Source organism: Symphodus melops (genome assembly GCF_947650265.1).
Source record: "Symphodus melops genome assembly, chromosome: 7".
Lineage (NCBI taxonomy): Eukaryota > Metazoa > Chordata > Actinopteri > Labriformes > Labridae > Symphodus > Symphodus melops.
Window position 1 is genome coordinate 15,541,143 of NC_136697.1, and position 22,667 is coordinate 15,563,809.

General features: G+C 42.2%; 1 protein-coding gene across 3 annotated transcripts; it reads right to left on the minus strand.

Annotated features, from left to right (window-relative positions):
* Positions 1-10,462: 10,462 nt before the first annotated feature.
* acsl3b (acyl-CoA synthetase long chain family member 3b) lies at positions 10,463-21,607 on the minus strand. 3 transcript variants are annotated; one of them, XM_079347623.1, is made up of 15 exons: positions 21,445-21,607; positions 18,144-18,621; positions 17,459-17,636; positions 17,265-17,374; positions 16,936-17,074; positions 15,546-15,696; positions 15,229-15,352; positions 14,943-15,014; positions 13,883-14,022; positions 13,283-13,455; positions 13,097-13,171; positions 12,748-12,939; positions 12,188-12,302; positions 11,930-12,087; positions 10,463-11,460 (listed from the first exon to the last, which is right to left on the minus strand). In XM_079347623.1, the coding sequence occupies exons 2-15, from the start codon at positions 18,492-18,494 to the stop codon at positions 11,303-11,305; spliced, it is 2,136 nt and encodes a 711-aa protein (XP_079203749.1). In that variant the 5' UTR covers positions 18,495-18,621; positions 21,445-21,607; the 3' UTR covers positions 10,463-11,302. The 3 variants fall into 3 exon arrangements, with proteins under 3 accessions (XP_079203749.1, XP_079203747.1, XP_079203748.1); XM_079347621.1 differs by lacking the exon at positions 21,445-21,607 and adding an exon at positions 21,044-21,434; XM_079347622.1 differs by lacking the exon at positions 21,445-21,607 and adding an exon at positions 20,072-21,035.
* Positions 21,608-22,667: the final 1,060 nt, after the last annotated feature.

Below are 22,667 nucleotides of genomic sequence, written 5' to 3' on the forward strand. Positions count from 1 at the left end.
AACCACCGCGGAGTTGCTGTCGCAGTTTAACAGCTCTCTCTCTCTCTCTCTCTCTCTCTCTCTCTCTCTCTCTCCCCCTCCATGGTTGATAAACACCCTCCATGTCGGCTGGGGGCCAACAGCTTCGGCATTCCGCAGGTCGAGAGGATGAAAGGGCCACAGCAGGGCACCTGATGATGGAAGGTCAGGGATGGGGTGTGACAAAGATCACGATGAGATGAGATCAGAAACCCAAGCAAACACTTTAATTTCACATTTACACCACAATACAACAAACTGGCCCAACACATACAGTACATTTTCTGAGAGACACCCTCTCCACATCAGGTTGCTTTACGCCAACCCCACCACTTTATCTCCATTGCACATCTAATTTTATCTATAGTGCTCAACATTTCAAGTCCAGTGAATCGTCTTACTCCACCCCTGGTGTCAAGGAGACTCAAAATAGAGGCATTTACAATGTTTGATTGGATGAGCTTCTACGAGACCTGCAGAAGGTCTCGTATAAAAAGGCACGTTTATCTTACTTGCTGCTCCTGCTGTCTATCCTGACTTGTTTAAATGTATCTGTGTTTGTGAGAAAAGAACGAGAGGAGAGAAATAGAAACTGAATCGCAGCCCAGGAGACCGAGAGAGGGACCAACAAAGGAGTAGAGGCGTGGTGATGTTTGTCGGATGAGTTGTATAATCCCACAGCATCACTCCACTTCTGTCATCCCATCTCTCCATTCACAAACTGCCTCGACTCCAGAGGTCACAAAGGCAGCCATCGCACTTTGGTATCAATCATTTAAAGGTTACATTCTCCTGCATTCCCATTAGGAGCTAAGAAATGGAATATGCTCGTTGTCTGCTATGCATTTAAGGAGTAAAATGAACAAGCACACGGAGGGAAGATGAACTGACTATTTGACTATCTGACTGGTGAAAATGAAATTGTGCGCGTGTTAAGTTGGAGTTAAAGATGTATAGCTTTTTTCTAAACAAATGAAAGCTAAGGTGGAAGGTAATTTGAAAGCTTTCTTGTCCAAATCAAGGCAAATATTTGTGACACATGCTCTTACTGTATTTTAAGTGTCTGAGTCAGAAATGCTCTAATGTTGTGTTTCATTCACTGCTCAAAATAACTTGTCACACAGCTCCAGTGACGTAAGTGAGTGTTTATGCAACAGACAAATAAACAGGAATGCATTTAAGCATGATGCAGTGTTTCTTCAGCGTACCTCTGTCAGCACCTTAACATCGAGACAGTCGAAACAAACTTAGGCACAAGTTCTAGTGCAATAATGTGAAAACAAAGGGGAAGAAAATAGCAACTTTGCTACTCAAGTCAATGTAGCTTTCAGTCAAGATTTCACTTTGAATTCTATTGAAGTGTAAAGTACCATAAAACGCTAAAGTACAAGCACCTCAGAAGTGTTGTAAATAGTACCTAGTAATCTCAAGTATGCATTGTTTAGGGCTCACTTAAAATCCACATTTTATTAAAAACATAATAATTGGCTGATTCATTAAAAAAAAAAAGATGTTGATCTTTTTTTTTTTTTTATCCCCACTTTTCTTCAGTTCTGTTTGCAGCCCCCCAGGGTGCTATGAGGATCCTGAGTGATGGATTAGAGGATTTAAAACTCAAATCCCAGCAGGTTCCTGTTGTGCAGAAAGATTCACTGTCTGAATCGTTGTTTCCCCTCTGGGGCTTGTGATGTGCTGTCTGTGTGAATCGTTCCGTACAGAACCACACACTCACATCAGACACTTTAAATGATAGGAGCATTTGCAGTGATTGGTAATACTGCATACTCTTTCTCTCTCTTATTCTTCATTCATTCATTAGAGTTACAGCTAGGAAGAGGGTAAACCACAGTTATTAGATTGAGAGTCTTTCTTTAGTGACATCACAATCTTTGTTTCCTGTATTTATTTACATTTACTTCCAGTACACATAAATATCCACTGAAATCAGCTCATGTTTTTGCTGTTAACAATATGTTAATGAAATAAACTTCTTTTTTTCTGGTTACAGTCATGTATATTAATCAGTTTCTATATTTTTCTACTGGTTGTCATTAAACAAATATCACAATTAGTCTGTTAATCTGTAAAAGTGCTAATTAAACTAAAGTCATCCATAAGAAAGAACAAAAAAGTTCAACATTTATTTTGCTGATTTTGAATGATGTATTTCCTTTAGTTTGTTAAAGTTAGGGAAAGCCCTAAATCTAAATGGCATTCTTTTCTCTCTGCCTTGTTTTGAAATTATTTTAATTGGATATTTTTTTTAAATACATATTTACATTTGCAGAACTCGATTGCTCTCTCTCCCTTACTTGCTATTCATGATGAGCACATATTGACCTCATTGCACATTTTGCCGAATTGTCATGCAGAATCCTTGCAGCACTGTCTCAAATAAGTATTGAAAATTGCATTTTCTTGCATGTGCAGTCCTTGAAACGCTCCACTCTAGCACACAGTGGTATGGATATTTTCAGCAAGGTCTATATTTGCATGTCACATGTAGTTTTACTCTTTCTTCATTTACCCAGAGACAATTTTCATAATTTAGGCTCTTCGATTATAGTTTAATCATCTCTAGTATCTCCCTCCTCCTTCAGTCTCTCAACCCACAGCAGTCAGTGGGGACCCTGCTTCTGTTTATCCATGTGTCAATCAAAGCTGCGGGGAGAGAGTGATATCAGCCCAATAATGGCTTGTGTGCGTCACAAAGGCACAGAGGTACACGTCCATATGTTCACATTCAGATTTAGCTTTTATGTGTTCCGAGAGTTTTTGTTTTTATGCCTCACTGGCTCAAGGATCCATGACTCAACCAGGAGTCAAGGTTACATTTCAGCCTTGAATTCCATAAGAACGTCTTAACTCACACTTTAAAAAAAAAAAAGGAAATATTATTATGATCACTGCGAGCGAGAGACCACAGGGCCATATGTACTTTCACTCCTTTGTATTCATCCTCCTCCACCTAACAACTTCACCCCCCATCACCCCATCATGAGGCGGTGGGAGAATGGCACGCCTGTTGTCATGGCACGCCATCGTCGCAGCCAACGTCTCCATGGTGACGCAGCCTCCCAGCTCTTTCATCTGTTTCTACCTTCTTCTCTTCCCACAGGTTGATATCCTCCTTCTCTTTCTTTAGATCGTTATGTTCTCGGCGCCTCGCCTTGCCATTCATTACTCTTTCTCCTCTGTTGTACCCTTCAGGCTCATCGCTCCCTCTTGTGCCAATTACTGATTTTAAGTATGGTCCTTGTCTTCTGGCAGCAGGTGGTGTTAGCCAGGAACAGAGAACTGCTTGATTAAAGGGCCAATATTTTGAATGAGTCACTAGGACAGAGGAGAGGTAAAGACAGAAGTATGCTGTCTTAAGCATAATAGGGAAGATACAGGGAAACTGAAGGAGAGAATGAGAGGAATGAAGGTGGAAGTTCTTCACAAGCCAAGACGTTTTGAAAAGGGCACGTCCACGTAATGCTACTGGAAATCAGAAGAGGGTTTGGGTTTCATATCCCTTAATCTGACAGCTACCAATGGTCATTCTGAGTAATGCAACTTCCAAGTCATGCATTTATTGTTGTTGTTTTTTTGTTTGGAGTTTGATGAAAAGAAGATTATCACCACTTATATTTCTGCACAATAAAATATGGAGCAGCAATGACAGCCTGCAATAACTCGAAGGCTTTGTCCAAAATGTGGGTACTGACCAAAAACTTTCCTTTGCACTGTTTTTTTTTCTTTTAATCTACATAGGATTTCATTATCTCTGAATTTGTTCAAGACACTTTAAAAAAAAAAGAATTGGACTGTTGAAAACTGGCAGGTAATGATGAGGGTGATAAACCGTGAATAATTTGAAGCAATGGTCATCGAGAAAACAATTATTTTGGAGACTTATGGTTGGTGCCTTCGGGTTAAAAAAAATAGGATTTGTCATTCTACCTCTTCCTTACAATTTATGCAGCAGTTAAGTACATTTTTATGGATTCCATTACCCTGCTTGCTGATATTGGCTGGGGGCTTCACACCCACTGCCTAAAGTTTGACGCCAAGAATTGCCTGAAACACAGTTTAATGAGTAAATACAGACAGATGGTAACTGGCTTCATGGATAATGACTGATAGCTAAGCAACATCATTATTTAAAGAGTTTAGAGTTTCTTTAGCCTCACGATCAACAAGGCTCCCACTTCAACTCTACATTTTAGTCACTTTCTCAGTCACTTCTTCCCTCCAGCAAAATGAACCATGTTTGTTATGTTGAGCATATATCCACCAATAATATTTAGCACAACTCTCTGTTTCCTCAGCCTACAGTCTCATCTCTTTTCTGACTCCCCTCTCCTCCTCTAACCTATTAGCCTTCATTCTGCTCTTTTCACTCATTATTAATCCCCCCACCCCTACTTTTAGAACATGTTCATTTTAATGACTGCAAGTTTTCACCTTGGTGTTCTGACTCATCCCTTTTCAACACACTGCCAGTATCTCTCTCTGTGTGTGTGTGTGTGTGTGTGTGTGTGTGTGTGTGTGTGTGTGTGTGTGTGTGTGTGTGTGTGTGTGTGTGTGTGTGTGTGTGTGTGTGTGTGTGTGTGTGTGTGTGTGTGTGTGTGTGTGTGTGTGTGTGTGTCTGTGTGTCTGTGTGTCTGTGTGTGTGTCTGTGTGTCTGTGTGTGTGTGTGTGTGTGTGTGTGTGTGTATCCCCCCACCCTTCTCCTCCTCACTGTGGATGTGTGTGTGTGTATGTAAAAGCCCACGTACAAAGATTATGTGAGTGTCTATTGAGAGGGATGCAGTGTGACGCACCAGTTGACGTCACCACAGGCTGAGACACGATGTGATTTTTGATGAAGAGAGATGAATTGGAAACAGAAGTAATATGTGAGACAATTACAAATGGTCAAGTTGTAATAAATAAAGTAACAGTAAATCCTGTTGTCATGCTGACTGAATATGATGAAAAAAATGATGCATATACTTGCATCATGAATGACAAAAATCATAATTCAAAGATTCCTGTCTCGCCATTATTATGGTCCATGGAGTCTTTTTGCCTTTCTAATTGTATTTTTGTCTTTCAGGCTCCTTAATTGGCTCTTCATGCAACAGCTTTATGGACTGCCATAACTTGAGACGTTGTGTCCAAGCAACCACAGTCATTTTTATGCTCATTAAAGTCTGCCACCGTTCCCTGTCCTCCTCTGCATATCTCCATTTGACCAGTGTCTTGATGTGAGGCTGCAGGCAAACTGTGTGTATTTGGAAATGTGAGTCATCGCAAACCAACTTAGAGATGCAATACATTTGTCATCATATCCAGAGCTCAACAATGTGCGTTTTTTAAAGAATGCACACCATCTCTCTGTGTTAACAAGCTGCTGCTTTTGCACAAGAGATTGTTTTTAATGTGAGATTTTTTTTTTTTTAAATATGCTGCTCCTCGTTTCAGTACTGTTCTATTTTTGTCACCCCTCCTCTTTCTTACACTTCTTCCTCTCATCTTTCCATTATTATCCATTCTCATTCATCCTCCCCTCCCTTTTTTTTTCTTTCTTCTACTTTTCCTTTTTTTTTTTGCAACTTCCTTCTCTCATTCATCCCTCCCTCCATCCTCTCCTCTTTCTTTGCTTTATCTCTGCAGTCTCCGTTTCTCTTTCCACCACTCCCTGTCGGGCTGTGCAGTGATGCTGCTCTGGCTGCCTTCCAATCCGTTCCCCCCCTCTCCACACCTCCTTCTCTCCCTCTTGATGCTATAAATACCCGGCATCGGTGAGTCATCGCCGAGACGTATCAGTTGCCTCTCCCTCTCCATCATCAACCCCCGTTTTCTTTCAACTCCTTCTTCCCCCTTGTAGCGCTCCATCTCTCTCTCTCTCTCTCTCTCTCTATCTCTTATTTCCAGACCTCAGAGGTCTCCCGCCTCCACTTTTGGCCCTCACATCATCATCATGACCTGTGCAAGGCAAGGTGCAGCCAAAGGTCAGCATGACACCAAAAACACCAAACACACAAACAGCAGGAGTGTGCAAAACAGAGATAACCAAAAACTAAAGCATCATATTCAATAAGCTTCATAGTAGGTGAAAAGAAATGTTGCCTGCTCTCTCCTCATATGCCCCCTACACAGCTTCAAAGTCAGACAAAACTTTTTTTTTTTTCCCTTCCAACATGAAATAGAATGAAATACATTCTGTATCCGCTTGTTCCAGTCGCTGCAAGCTGCTACATCAAAAGAACAAGTTTTATGTTATACTGCATTTTATGGCACGTAATTGGTTTCTCTCATATCTTTTATATGTGTTCTGCATTTAAGGGCTTTTACACAAATTAGGGATGATTTCTTTGATGTACGAGCCTGCAAACTGGGTCCAATAGATTAAAGGGTAATGCAACAATAAAAAAAACAGGCCTTTTTGAAGCAAATTTGGACAAAAAGGGATTTTTTTTCAACCTAGGGCATTAAATGCAGGAAATGGATGCTTAATGTTTACTTTCCTGCCATAAATAACTTCATGTCTAATCCAGCCAAACCCCACTGTACCTGAGTGGCTCTAACATGCACTGTTATTGTTCCAGCATCATTCTCATTTCCAGCCTTCCCTTTGCGCTCCACATGTTCTTATTCTCCATTTTTTCCCTTCTACCCACCTCTCAAAAGAAATGAGGCAGCTCCAGTTCATATCCACTCATCCTTGGGTAAACTCCAGTATGGCTTATTGGCTCAGGCACTGGAGAGTGCGTGCTGAGCACCAACACAGATAAAACTTTCTTTGGGCATCTCTGAGTCATAACTAGACAGGAAGAGCAGGCAGGCGAGGGAGACACAGGGGGAGTCGGAGAATAAAAGTTGGATAAGTGTCAGAGAGCAAATAGATGATAAGCAAACACACAGATCTTACAACAGGGAAAATGTCCTTCACGGTTTTCTCCTGCTTGTTGTTGTTATCTTTGTGGTAGAGACTGTGTGTGTGTGTGTCTGAATCAGTGGGCTAATGAAGGGAGCATTATGCCTCTGACGCACTCTTTGGTCCCGACGGGTTGGATGGAGGGAGAGGAGGGGTTAGATGGAGCGTTTGTCTCTCTGTGGTCTCATAGCTTCTGTTTTATTGAAAATAAAATGCAAACCCACACAGACGGGCACATCATGCATCATGTGCATGTGTTCTCACAGACTGCTCTTAATGTACATAAGATGTTTGTCATTGTCAGTGAGCACTGTGCGGGAAGTGTTCCCTTTTCAATTACATTCAAGACTCCGGACAATGAATTTCCTTGGTGGGCTAAGTGTTTATGAGCAGGCAATGGGCTACATTTATTATGTAGGCTTTGTATGTTGTACTTAATTGGGATCCACATTTTCATCAAACCTTTGTAAGTCTCAAGGCGTACAGCTGTACAGCAGGGCCCAGTTGTTCCAAAGAATTCGGATGTCAGATCACCCTGATCCAGGCAGACGACTGAATCACAGCAACAAAAAGTGACAATTTAAAATCTGTCAGACAAACAACATTTAACAATCACGTTGATTCATTAGGTTTGTTGTTTTGGTTCTGATTTTGCTCAGTCCTTACTTCAGATAATCCAGATTTAGTAACCTGTAAAAGTCTATTTGTGCATTAGGTAGATCCTTTCCAGTTTTTCTTTGCAAATCCAGGATTTAAATTAAATAGATTAACTAATCCGGTTTCATGATGGAAGTTTCATCGAGCAAGAGATTGAACACAGTTGCTCCGTCATTATGTAGCAGCCTCTTCCATCACGGTGTGAATCTAGTGTGAATGTGACATCGTTAAAAAGTAATAATATAGCAATATATGAGCGACATAGGAAGACTTTTGGCAATGCATCCTGGTATATGTAGGCACAGTCAGCACTGCAAGTAGGAGATTCCTGCTCTTAGTTTTTCATTATACCAAGCACCTCTTTATCAATTAAATCAACAGACTTACATCAGCTCTGTGTAAATAAATGTAAAAAAAAAAAAAAGTAGCGTAAAATCAATGACATTTAATTTTTTAGTCACTTTAATGGAGAAAACACATTTGAAATATTCTGTTTTTCTTGAGGATTTCTTTGAGGCACATTTTCAAAACTTGATTTTTTGGAAAATGTGAGATTTGTAAACTATTTTTGTGTTATTTGACAGAGTGACAGATGAATCCATTAATTAAGAAATTAAGAGGCAGATGGATCAAAACAACAACACATTAGTTGTAGCCCATATGGCAGATAGAGCCATTCAAATGGCAGCAGTATAACAGATGTAAGTGGGAGGAGTATTGAGAAAGGGCTTCTTCTTTTATTTCAAATTATCTTCCACCTGTGATCCAACATATTGAGAAAAACACTAAAAGAGAAAAAAAAAAAGTACTTTGTTTACTCGCTCTGATTGAAGGTTGACTTCCAGCACTGTTTGTTCTCTTTGTGTCTACACACCACAGCTTCATCCACTTAAACACACACACGCACAGAAACACTGGCTTTCGTTGCCATAGAAACTCCGGTTTCAGGAGAATTCTAATCATGACAGGATCGGTCGCACAATATGCTACACAGGTTGCGATAAGGTATGTAACACAAACCACACACCTCTAAAATAACAAAGTATCAGTAGTATGACTTACAACACACTTGTTTATTTCATTACATCATTTTCAAGGCCAAATCACAAATAAATAAAGGAGACACTGGAAGTCGCCCAGCTTCAAGGGCCACTTCAACACACAAAACAAGGCGACCCCTCCCCTAAAAAAAAAAAAGGTCATACTGTGTGTTTTCTTTTTCCTTTTTTAAATATGTTCACAGGAGACTTTACACCTGTACAATAATTGGTTTGAATCAACTTTGATCTTAAACTATTTACAAAGCAAGTGAACTGAACAGGAGTGGTGAGATTCATCCTCACACCACCTCACTGTCTCTGCCTTGCCAAAATGAGTGTACAAATGGATGTCGCAGGGCACAGCAGAAGTGCTATCAACAACAACGCAGGGAGTGCTTCACATTCCTAAGACCCCTGCTGACAGCTCGCACGTGTCGGAAGGCAACTAGCCGCCTGTAGACGGGCAAAGGAAAAGCAGCAAACAGCACAGTAAGCAATTGACTGCCCTACTAAGATATCAGGAGAGAAATGGAATTCAAAAGGAAGGGACAAACCTTATGATGGCACCAACAAGTTTTTACATGCTAAAATAAACAGTCTGTTTGAGCTAGTCGTTATAGTTCCTGAATGTACCTTAATGCTAAATGTTTAGCGACGGCAAAAGAAAGAAAGAAAAGGATTTGCCGCACTACTCAGATGGCCCTTACAAAAGATGCTGAGAATACACTATTATTTTTCTGCCCACAAACCTAAAGAGTGAACACAGCACAGTGCTGCTAGAAACCATTTATAGCATATACCAATTAACCTGAAACCCTACAGCTGTTAATGTTACACAGGAGGTGAAATCTACGCCCAAGAACTGTAAAACCCTTTTATATACATTTCACATATCATACACATAGAGCAGTTGTGGTAAAAGATACAGAAATATTATTTGAGTTAATGCTATTCACTCACAATTAAATAAGGAGTTTCTTCAGTTGTTCGACTGGAGTGCAGCTGTCTCATTTCTCTTTCAAACATATATTCAAGCTTCTACGGTGGTACGGTTGCACACTTCTCATCATGCAGTTTGTACAGTGCCAGGTATTACAGTTTGACTTGACAAGTCATCACATGGTTTGAGCACAGTATGTTGACACGGGTTACAGCACTACTTCTCTATTAGTGTCTCTCTAACTTCCTCTATGTGATTCCTATGTGTATGTTCCTCCGAGTCTTCCTTCTACAGAGAGGTTACACATTTATACACTAAGGAGGGGCAGATGTCTGTGCTTTTTTATAATAATCTCCTTCTTATGTAATTAAGTTTAAAATGTGTGTATAGTATTGCACATTCATTTTGAATTTTATATTCACAAGTATAAAAAAAAGATTAAAGTAACAGTTAACTAGACCAATAGTAAAGAGGAAAACGTGTACAGCTGCCCCAACAAAAAGGAGCAAGGACAGCAACCACAGGAAGGCTAACTATAACTTTATAGTAGGCTAACCCTCAAGACGTGTACGGCGTACTGGTCATGCCTCAATATGTTGGCAGATGTGGCAGGACTGCATTGCATGTCAATGAACCAACATAGTAACCGATAAGACACAGGTTGGGAGGCATCAGGGAGTTGCTAAGATACAATATCGACAAAGAGAAGGGGCAAAGTGCAGGGAGGAAAAAAATCCCAATGGACGCCTTTAACAATGGATGTTTGCGCCTGACATTCAGGCTGATAGTAGAAGGAGCGGAAGTTTCTTCTAGTCAAGTAATTCATCATACGCTCAAAAAAGGTGCAAACTTCAGGACACAGACAAATGAGGGTAGAAAAAAATCAAATAAAGAAAAAACTGCTCGTAAACAATCTTCATTTCTATACAGGTAGCGTAAACAAGTTGACAGTATTAAAAAAAAAAAATTCAAAAAAATGGAGGATGAGGAAATAAAAACAAAAAAACAACCCTATGAGAATACAAATAGAAAAAAAAAAACAGAAAAAGTTTTTCAAATTGTCTGAAAGTTCAATTTGTCATTGCTTTGTAACACAGATTCCTCCCATGTGAAAAGTCTTGGTCGAATGGGTTGTAAAGCCACACATACAGGATACAGAAGGAAACATACACACAAAGAAACGTACAAAAGAGATCCCTGCCTAGATTCTTACCTGAATGTTAGCCCAGCAGGGATCTCTTTTATCAAGCACATGCTACCCAGAGTCCCTGCGCTTCCATTCCTGACCATGCTGTGCTGCTGGAGGGCTCCAGGGAACGGGCGGGGCGGGGCGGGGCGGGGGGGGGGAGAGAAAAGCAGGGTGGGCGCGCTGTCATTGATCCAGATATACAGACACTTGTTTCACCAGTTTTTAAAGACGCCGTACTTCAACGTACTTGACGACCGCGTTGTCATAGCAACTAAAACGTCTCAATCCATCAAAGCGAGGATGGTTCAGTTTTTCTGTGAGGGACATTCTGCCACCTGGTCATGACAGAGACAATCTCTGTCCATCTCCCCCCTTGATCCAATCCTGTTGCAGGGAAGCAGGCGGGAAGAGGTTTATGAGATGTCGTTTGTGTGCCTGTACTACAATGTGTTTTTGAGAATGTTTTACATGTATCCAAGGTAGAACCTGTATATATATATGTAGGTATGTATGTATGCCTTTCTGTGTTTGTTTTGGAGTGTGTCAGTGTGTTATTTTCCTCCGTACATCCTTTCTATGTCCTCCTGGTAGTGTGATTTCAGCTCCTTGCGTTTCAGTTTGAAAGCGTCGGTGACCAAGCCGGTCTCTGGTGTCCAGGGCTCGGGGCTCAGGCGGATCTTCTTGGGAATCTCGAACCGCTCCAGTTTAGCTGATTTTGAGTGGAATGAGCAGATTACAAGTCAGAGAAGTAGTTCAATAAAAGCAGGCGGTATCACACTCGGTGTAAACGGACTACCTTATGGTAAGTGTAAACAGCTGTTCTAATGAAGACACCTGGGACGAAAACAGCCTAAAATGCATTTTGAGTACTGTCAGGTTAGCTTGTTAAAGTCCAAATATAATACCACAATGAGTTAGCTCCCCCAAAGATACAACCACTAAAACTAAAGATGTAGAGCTGCAAAGAGAAACTAACAAAAGGTAAATTATCTTTGTGGCCATGACAACAACAGAGATAATGTATCGTGATTACAGCAAACAAAATGTCAGCAATCAGTGTTATCCCATTCCACATAATGAACATCTGTTGTTTGACCTCTTATTCTATTTTTTTTTTTTTTTAGTCCGACAAACGGGATGGGTTTCAGTAAAGAATACAGGAAGGCTTTGGTCTGTACCTGCTATAGCAGCCTCAGTGATGATGCGGAGAACGTCTTTCTCAATCTCGGGGTTGTTGCAGATCTCCTCCCATGTACCCTTCACCTGCATCTGCTCCGCCAGCGCCATCAGCTGTTTGTTGTTCGGCACCACGAAGCTGATCACATACGACTGGTCACTGAAAATGAATGCACGTCAATCCAGGAGTCACAGCGCTTGCTCACATTCTTGTACGCTTGGTTTAACTCTTTAGAGAGGGAGCGAGTGGAGAGTTTTACCTGTTGGCATAGGCACAGATGTTGTCTATGAGCGAGCAGTTCTTCAGAACAGCCTCCACTTTCCCTAGAGAAACGTACTCGCCCGCCTGCAGCTTCACCAGGTCCTTCTTACGGTCTGTGGAAAGAGCACGAGTCACAATCCTATTAGAAAAAACACTGCTACCTCGAGATGGGAATGGAAGTCCAAAAACTATAGAATAAGTATTGTACATTAGTTGGGCACTTTGCCAAAACAATTGTGCGTGTGTGTGTGTGTGTGTGTGTGTGTGTGTGTGTGTGTGTGTGTGTGTGTGTGTGTGTGTGTGTGTGTGTGTGTGTGTGTGGGGGGGAGACATTTTCAAATCTAAAAAAAAAAAAAAGAACACGATCATGATCTGTACACACACGTTTAACTTTTATAGGATGAGTGCATTTTAAAGTGGGTCCCTTTTCATTGCAACTTTAGTAAATCTGGCTGTAAAATATCTCTTTTTTTTCCAGACTCAAGTATCTTGTAATTTGACTTCAAAATGTGTGCACTCTTCCAGTGTAACGTGTATACATCGGTCTGTGGATCTCACCAATGATCTTGAGGCATCCATCAGGGTGTAACTCCCCGATGTCTCCTGTGCAGAACCACCGCTGGCCGTTGTCATCCACAAAAAAGTCGTTGTTGTTTCTGCCTTCACTTTTGTAGTAACCCATGCTTACGTTGGGACCGCCAATCACAATCTCCCCCCGTGGATTAGGCTTGTCAGTGCTGTAGTAACCACCTACAACAACAAATAACTGGTTAGAGTGAAAAGTGAAATAAGCCTCGTGGTTCTGTCCTTGCCCCTCATGTACGGAGGCTTTCGTCCGACAAACGGGCAGCAATGGTTCGACTCCGACTCTAACAACTGTCCTAACATTTGTTGCACTTAAACCTACCCTCCTCCCAGTCCTTCAGCGTGATCTCAGAGCAAACCAATGGTGCACCGACTCGTCCTGTGCTGTAGTCCCAAACTGAAAAAAAAAAAAAAAAAAGATAAATCCCCTTCTTTCCATTATTTCCCAAAAGAGTGGCAAAAACTAGGATTTTCTGTCTTCCTTCCTTCATCAAATCATTTGTCTTACTCTCACTGATGGTGCCGGCTCCGCAGGTCTCCGTCAGGCCGTAGCCCTGCCCCACAGGGCAGCACAGGCAGATGTTCATGAAGTGCTGTGTAGCAGCTGACAAAGGAGCTCCACCAGAAAGCAGCAAACGCGTGTTCCCTCCCAAGAGCGAGCGCACCCGTTTGAACACCAGACTGAGGGGGCGGACAGAGAGGAAGACCAAGAAAACCAACATGGAGATGATGAGAAGACGGGCGAATACGACTCAAGTAACACCAACAACTTAAAAAAAAAAAAAAGAAGCTTTTTCGAAGGACTAGCCAAAGATAGACACAGCATCGAGATATTGGCTCACACTGAATGTATGACTCAATTTGTAAACACAATATCAGAATCAATACCCTGCAATGATTCACATGTTGGAGAATCATTTTCTACATCCTCTTTAGACTTCGTGTTAACGAGACCTATTTCTGGGTTATGATTAGCCATGAGCTAACAGAGGTCAATGTCTGCTCAGATAGCACACGAGTCGAAAGAAGGGGCTTTGGTGGCTGCTGCACTACTGTAGAGGAATATACGACGTGTCTAACCTGGAGAGGATGTTAAGATATGTGTTACCTGTCACACAGGGGTGTGCTGTAGCCCTTAGAGATCTGCTCCATCTTGTAGTTGTAGGCCAACACAAAGAGGGTCTTCTGAAATCGGCTCATCTCCTCCACTTTGGTCATCACGTTCTTGTAGATGCGATCCATGATCTCCTACACTCAGCAGGAATAGGAAACAGGTATTTAGCCCCTTTTATACGTCAACTATTTTTATTGCAGTACAACAATACCTTCAGCTTGAGATGCACAATATCGTGTTTCACTATGCAAACTGTGATGCTCACATATCGTCACATTCCAGGATGTGAAATGTCAAGAAGGGCAAATGAACTCAAAACACAACTTACTACAACTTTTTTTTCTTCCCCAAATGTCCCACCACAACCGTCCTTTCTCTCTTTCTCTACTTAGTCAGAGTCACTGGCAGAGAGCTGAAGAAAGCTACAACTTTTTTTGTTTCTTTTTTTTTTGGGCCTAATCGGACAGAAATACCAGCAAACTAAAAACAGAAAAAGTTCTACAACGTGTCTCTGTGCTTTTTGTACATCAGGTACATGTTCCTGTCGATGGAAGTTTGTCAATAAAGTTTTTTAGTTTTTGGTAAACACGCCAAAGTTTGGTCTGCCCATGTTGTAAACAAACACTGGAGTCGCTCATCCTCTCTCCTCCACTTCTCTCACACCTGTGCTTTTTGATGTCTGTATTTTATTTTAACTTCATCTTACTTGTTGTCTTCTTCTCCTCCTAGTTAAGTTGCAAGCTCTGCAGTTTATAATTGCCCTGCCATAGATAAACGGGGAGAGTGCAGGTCTGCAGACGTGCAGTTGAAGAGAGACATGAGCAGCAAGAACAGTTTTACACCCACCAGCAAGACATAATCTGATACACTGGTAAAGATCCCCAAAACAGCCGGATTGAACAGCTTTTTCTAAGTCACATTTTTATTCTGATCGGCCTTTTATTCAGATTATTTGTATACATGTAAACATAGCGATTGTTTCACAACATCCTGCAGTCCTGTTACAATCAATAAAATGTGGGTCGACAGGATTGAGTGGTGATTAAAGACTTACCGGCACAGCAGCCATAAGAGTGGGTTTCAGCATGCTGGTGTCTCCTTTACTGCCCTTTTTTATTTTGGTAGACTGTGAGAATGACACAAAGCAAGTGCTCGTCTTAGTCAACAAATCGCATGAGTTCCAAACCACACAGAGCTTTACATCCAACCACATGAATCTTAACTGAACTGTATTTCAATGCCGCTAAGGATATAAAGGAACTCAGAATGACTGTAGTAGAATTACATCAGACTGCAGTTCGGACGTACAGGCAGCCACACGTGTACTCTTCTATACTGACCTGGTCGGCGAGAGTCTGAGGGGAGGAGTAACCAATGCGACAGCCATGAGAGATGCACACCAGCTCAGCACTGAGCTCTAAAACGTGGGCCAGCGGCAGGTATCCGATGTAGGTGTCTGTTTCACTGCCAGAACAGAAACAACAGCAGATTAATTTTCACAAAAGACAAAGACAAAAAAAGAAAGAAAGAAAATGCAATGATACAGAGCAGGAAAGAAAATGTGTATGATGTGTTGTGTAGTTACAGAGCAGCAAAAATTGAGAAAAAGAAGAAGAAGAGGAGAGGAACTGTCAGAGTGGATTTGATAACCGCATACTTGAGGTTAGGAATCCGCTCAGCCATCCCGGTGATTCCAGCAACAATGTTGCCATGAGAGATCATGACACCCTTGGGGATTCCTGTGGAGCCGCTGGTGTACATGATGACAGCAATGTCAGAGGGCTCTGGCTTTTTGCGGCTTACAGCGACTGCAGGGACAGAGGAGCGAACAGATAAGAGGGGAAATGGATCACTCAGGTGTTTACGTAAACATCATCAGTTCTCATCAATACACTGTAATACAAAAAGTAACAATGAGCTTTTTGTTTAAACAGCTTAAATGTACAGTATGTAAAATCTGCTGCTCGGGGGTTCTCATATCAAAACAATAAACAAAGAGGATGTTGAGGCTCATGGGAGTGGTTCTCTCTGTCTTATATCATTATTATCTTATACACTATTAAGTAGGGGTGCAGAAAAGCAACATTTTCTCTAAAAGATTACAGTATCCATCGTTAAAGCGAGTACTCCAGTAATCGTTCTGTAGTTCTTTTTTTCCTGTGATCGAATACAGTTGCGATGCACGTTGGAATCGATGCGGGAAGCATAACTATACAGTGTTAGCAACGAGCGACATGTAGCAGCATGAAAAACACTGCGTGTTGGCATCCAGTGCGTGACGGCTCCGTGCACCCTCGTCCGTCCTCACCTACCGCCTGCCGTCCACAAGCACGACAGGCGGCAGGCACTCCCACGCGGCCGTTGTGAACGCCCTTCGGTTTGCCAGGAATACGACGAAGCAACAGGTGCTGCAGCGATGGAAGCAGGCAAGCTAACTGGTTCAGATGTAACTGATTCTACCCGACCTAAAAAGCTTCACGAGCAGAAAAAAACACTAGTACAAATATTGGAGATACATAGAGAGGTTTCAAAACCAATGCAGAGTTGGCTAAACACTGAAGCTTCTTTGTCCGCGACAAGGCAACCCATGAGTGCGTCGACTCTTGGCATGAAGGGGTGTGAGAGAGTCAGCGCTCTCCAATGTTTTACATTTGGACAGCAGTACCCACTTCAAATGCAACAAGTCAGAGTTACAGATTGCTCCTTTAATGCTGGGAAAGGCAGTGCATATCTTTTGGAAGAGCTACATAGAATGACTACTCTCTTGATTCATGGTCAAGCAACTTTGACCTTAAGTTTCCTCCTTTTGTTTTCTTTTCAGGTGCTATGAAAGGAGTAGGAACATCTTGTCTGTGTGAAGCAGACCATGTTTGTTGTGGCGTGGAGCGTTTTGCAGAACTGTCTGACCTGGCGCTGAATCTGTCATGCACAGCACATCACTTTAATTACATATCTGGGTGTTGGCTTTGTGTTTAGCCTGCATCACTGCACTTCCATTTCCTGACAAAATTAGAAACCTTTTTAATCACGTCGCACAAAACACTCACTGTTGTGAGGCTTGGATCCCATCTCCTTCACAGCATCCATGTTGAGCACCACAATACCTCTGGGGATGTTTGGCCAGCTGGTGGGTCTACTGTCCACTACAATGACATAGCGCAGTCTGGGTACATCACACAGTATGGCCTGGGGAAGGAGGGAGGAAGAAAGGGGAGAGCAGGAAGAAAAATTAATTATGCAAACAGAGCTGAGCTCTTTAAATCAAGCCTTATTGTTAAAACCTGTAATTCCGAGATGGAATTAATGACTCCAAAGTGCCTTATCTTGTTTCACCTAGCAGATTAATGAAGACAAGTGATGTCAGAACAGCAGGTACCTTAAGACGACTCTGAAGCAGGTCCTTGCTTGTGATGATGTGTGTGACTTCAGTCTCATTCAGGCCATGGGCGATGGCCATGGGTCCAAGGGTGGAGTACAGGGTCACGACTGCAAAATTAAAAATTATTTTTATGGTAATGTCAAGGACTTTTTGTGTAGGTCTGAGGTGATGTCTGTACTTGTGTCACTCACGTGGGAAATTGTACATGAAACAGGCTTGTGCTGCGAGGATCCACTCCGCTCTGGTCTCACAGAAGATGGCGATGTTGCACTGAGGCCTCTGCCCCAAAGCTGCCAGACCACTGCCGAAACTCTTTGCAGCCTGGTATGCTTCCTCGTATGACAGCCAGTTATAGTTCCCAAGAATTACCTAAACACAACATGCGTGTTTTAAACCCATGTTCAGGATGAGTTCCCAACACTAAACATGAATGTGAGGCGAGGAAGCTCAAAGCCAATTCAAATCTGCCACTGTTCAATCTGATGCCGTCTGTGGACAAACGTCATCATCAATCATATGCGGTCAGTTAGCACCATCTACAGGGCCACTGCAGCAACGCAGGTGTTAATGAGGGTTCTCTTGAGCTGTCGCACAACTTGCTGCTTCCATCAGCGCTGCTCCTCCACCCACATTTGTCGCACTGTGCACAGCAGCGAGCTGAGCCATCAGCCTCACACACAAGATGCTAGAATACATCCCGTCATCCCACTGACGTGCTACTTATAGAGAAAATGTAAAGTACCACCCACTGACTTGCGTAACTTCTTGCTCCTGAAGACAAACATTAAAAGAATATAATATTGACGAATAATGAAATGATTAACTTTCTGTTGGATGTCTGTTTGATGGTAACAAGAAGCGGTCAGAGTCTTTTACCTTTTTGAAGACCTTCCCATTCGGCTGGGGCTCATCTTCTTCACTCAGCACCTCCCTGGTGCCCAGACAGTCCCTCTCTGGAAACTTCACTGAGGCGTATTCGAACATTTTGTCTATCGTGTCCACCCCAGGGTGCAGCCATGCTAACAGCTTCTCCTGACAGTTGATGGCCCTGTACGGCCCTGCTGGGTGTCCACTGATTGAACGTGCCTTGAGCCGGCGAGCTCGATCCAGGTTGGATCCAGTTCCCGAGAGGAAGTACCAGGGTATGAAGGTGATGAAGGAGTAGACCCAAACCACGGAGCGGAAGACCTGCAGCAGCAGGGGGTTCATATCCTCCTTCAGCTTCATCTTTGACGATGAAGTCAACCAGAAAGGCAATGATACCTTGCACCCACTGTCACTGATCTATTTTGACTCGCTGCAGAGGCTGAAGGTTGTAGGCAGGAGGCTCTCGAGTGCAGCACAGCAACGACACCTGCAACACAGAGACACAAGATGAAATTTTAGGAGTCAAGTTGGGAATAAAAGATGAATCAGCACATTGGGGAGACTATAGAGCGGCATCAAATGTTTGCTACCGCCTCCTGCTAAATGAATCCTCGTCTGTCAGAAGACCATCTGCCTATTCTTAGGCCTGCTCTCAGTCAGCATTAAATTCTCTCACCAGACCCACTGGACCTGCTGCGCAGAGGGTCTTAAAGAGAAAGCAGGGAAAGACTAGAAAAACAAAACACCCAGAGTTCACAATTGTTCTGAAATGATTAGTTTATACATGGTTTGTTTACAGATGAAAAATAGAAGTCCTACCTTGTGTTGAGGATTTACCGTTACATTTCATTTTAGGTTTGTTTTTGCCTGCCAGACTTTAAAACAATTTGAGGGCAACATGTGTTCTCTAGATTCTTCAAATTTTGAACAACAGTTTCAAACAACCTCAAAGAGACTATAAAGCAACTTCTGAATACAGCTCAATCAAGCAATGGTGTTCAGTTTGGTAGCTTACCCCGCACAGTATAATCATTTTTGCAACTGCAGTAATACATCTTACTGCTTTCAGTTTTTTGGCTGTACTACAAAAACCCTTTGGGTGACCTCTGACCCGCTGCTATTTCTAGGGTATCCTTTGGGTGACAGTATAATTTTCAGTGCATTCGAATAGCCACTCAGCCAGAGCATACTAGAACGAGTGGCTGTGTCTCATTTTTGCAGCTCATAAGCAGATGTCCAGAGGTCAGGTGTGAGGTTAGCATAGCGTCGACAGCTAATGTAACAGCGCTGAGAAGAATCTCACACTGGCCGATGAGGTGGGCTGCTCCGAGACTCATATAAACACAAACAACAAAAAATAAAAAAAACATCCTAAATACTACTGAGAGAATTTACATGCTTAGCAGCACATTCAGGAACATTCCATGAAGATCTTATACAGTGTATATTAGCTTCCATTATGATCTATTTTGATGGTATTGGAGAGAAGGTACGCAGATATTTAACATTTTGGTGTTATCCGTCGTCGGTCACCTGCACTGCACACTCTCTTTTGCTCCAGAAAGGACTGCGATAGCACTTTAATACCACAGGCAGGACAATAATAACCCTGCAGAGGTCAACCTTTTTTTCTACACAATAGATGATTGCCTCTCACTATAATATGAATTCAAAGTAGAATGTGTTCAACCAGCGAGTACACGTGGATGTGTGAGTAAGTACTCCAAGCTACGTCACGCGATTACATTTGTACAAATCTATCGTCTAACTCGTATTTGTTTTCACTTTTTTCTGCAGGAAATACAAGCTGCCTATTCTCTGTAAATAAAGTGAAAGGTTATAATCAAACGACAGCTCTCTGTACTATTAAGTAATGATCTAAAGCGAGGTGACATGAACGGATTCAGGCTCAGAAGTGGAGATGGAACATGTCTCACCTGTTTGACTGCATCCTTCAAAACCACCAGCAACTGACACAATTCCTCCTTCGTAATTCACAAAGAATAAAACTTTCATGAGGAGATGTTGAAATCAGCTGGTTAATGCCCACTACATTTTATAGCAGGCACACCTACTCTGACCTGACACACAGGTTTGAATGACTTACCAGACTTGCTTTACTTCCAACACTTCATTGAGACAATATGATCATAATGCTAATGCCAGACAATCACTGAATGTATGTTGTGCCAAAAAAAAGCTACATTAGGATTGTGTACTTCAGGATGTATGTAAAAACTACACATACACAAAACAACAATGATCTAATGTTCAAGTAAAGTAACCAGGACTGAAGCACATTACACTAAGATAAACTTGACTAACAAAGTGTTCCTTACTACAGCCTATGACTCCATAGTGAATCTTTTTTTTATGTCAACAGTGATAGTAAGTCAGTACCAGGACTCCCAGGATGACGTTAATTTACAACTTTCATTTTATATTTCGCCTCAAAGACTTATTTAACGCAACATCCTGATGTTACAGTGTAGGTTGTTACTCCAGATCATGTTACCTTTCAGTCTACAATAGTCGTATCAATGTCTGAATTTTTGTGTTTTCACGAAAAATAAACAATCGCTTGCATATATCACAACACGTCGCTGTTTTGATGCCACCAAAAAGCCTTAAAATTATTTCCTCCAGTGTGCTGCTTGTGTGCACGACTATAAAAGGCTAGTCGAGTAGCATCGACATTAGCAGCTAGCAGCGCTAACAGCAAGCTCAGACGAGAGCTCCACTGCAGCAGCTCTCTTTTGGTCAGGTAAGATCATTTTAACAATCAATGTGATCGAGAGGGATTGAAGAACACAAACCCGCTCTGTTAAAACAACTTAAACAGTGCCACATTATAGGTTCCTCTCTTCAAAATCTGCAAAGGGGATTCACACACATGCACACATCCTCACCTCTTCTCTTCTCTCTCTGCGGGATTGGATCAGCTATATTTATCCTTGTAACAAACACTCCGCCATTCTATTCATATACGCTATTAAAACAGTATGTACAGTAATAGATCACCACGTCATAAAAAAAGAATAATATATTCAGTAATATTTTAAATCAGAGCATCGCCGGGACACAGCGCAACAAGACCGGAAGTGTTGAATGACGTTGGAATATTTCCTCGTCAGCAATTGGAGCACTCGAGGTGGCGCGTGCTCAGGGCTGCGGGGACGTCAGTGAGAGGTAACTAGCGGTCACTGCAGTCGAGCCTGAAGGAGCGGCTGTGAAACACATCGAAATGTATCTAGTTTTCCCTCTCATTGTAGTTGTGTAAATGCGCAGAAGTCCTCCATGTGTAACATACGTTGTTTATTTATCGTCTGGTTGAGTTGGATCAATGAAATGCCGACAGAGGAAAGTGACATCACAAGACAGGCAGCCATTTGCCTCCGACGTCACACAAGTGCAGGGGTGTCAAAATCATTTTGGGTCGGGACTGTATATTTCTTCACAAGAGATCTCATGGGGTGAGGCCCACTTTTTTTTTTTGCCAAAATCCACACATGCTGGCGAGCTGATTAGTTATTTTAAATACTTGTGTCAATTAATGAGCACTGCTAAACACACAAAGGAAATAGTTACATTGCAGAGAGCAGCAACAAGTCAGACTAAGAATTTTAGACCAGCCTTCAAGTTTGAATGGTTTAGGCATTTACCAATTATGACTTTATAAGACTTCAGATGAGAGCTCCCCTCTGCGTGACTCATTTGATCGTCTTTTCATTCATCCATTCATTTGGGCATCTTGTAAACCTTAGGTGCGTGCAAAAAGCCAGACTATGCAAACCTGTTTTGAGTCCGTAAGAAATTAATTAAGGCTGGATTGTGTTCATGGAATGACTTGAGGCTTAATTAGTAGATGGAGTTATAGTTTCAGCCTGTTTAAGGCAAAGGCTGAGAATAATGCTTATCAGAGGAAGAGGGAGGAGGAATACAAGGCAGGAGAAGTCATGAGGCGTCAAATAAAAGAGATAGACACTATCCGCAGGCAGAACATGCCACCTTCTCAGATGGAGCTTAAGGCCCAGGAACACTCAAGGACAATGAGGGAGCAGGCCTACACTCTCCGTATGATGCAAGGCGATAAGGTCAAGGAGCAGGCCCGCTCCTCCCTACACGCAGAACACGCGCTGTGCATAGGGCCCCACGATCCATGGAGGGCCCCATTTTGCGCAAGTGAATTGAATTTCCCTCGGGATCAATAAAGTATCATCATTATCTGCAAATGCGCAAAGGATGCGCGTGCATTTTGCAGAGAGGCAAAAGTAGAGCACTGCCACCAAGTCAGCCTGAGGCAGGAGAGAAAAAAAAAAAGAGACGCAATGTTTGAAAGTGCGAAGCATCACCATCTGACCAATCAGCGGTCAGATGGGCCGGCAGGAAGTTTTTTGCAGGTAGAGAGTAGAGAGAGAGAGATGATTTCCAAACGTCAATACGATTCGGGAGCTAGCAAAAGAAAGAAAAAGTCCAAACAAGAAGAGGCTCGTGCTTCACTTGAAGGTGGGTATGTTGTTGAAATAAAAAATA

Excerpts from the sequence above, each read along its gene's own strand:
- acsl3b (XM_079347623.1), bottom strand. The coding sequence starts at position 18,494 with ATGAAGCTGAAGGAGGATATGAACCCCCTGCTGCTGCAGGTCTTCCGC. Across the intron at positions 17,075-17,264 it reads TGCTTCAGAGTCGTCTTAAG|GCCATACTGTGTGATGTACC; the intron begins GTACCTGCTGTT and ends CTCCTTCCCCAG. Across the intron at positions 12,940-13,096 it reads GCTGAAGGACTGGGAGGAGG|GTGGTTACTACAGCACTGAC; the intron begins GTAGGTTTAAGT and ends TTGTTGTTGTAG.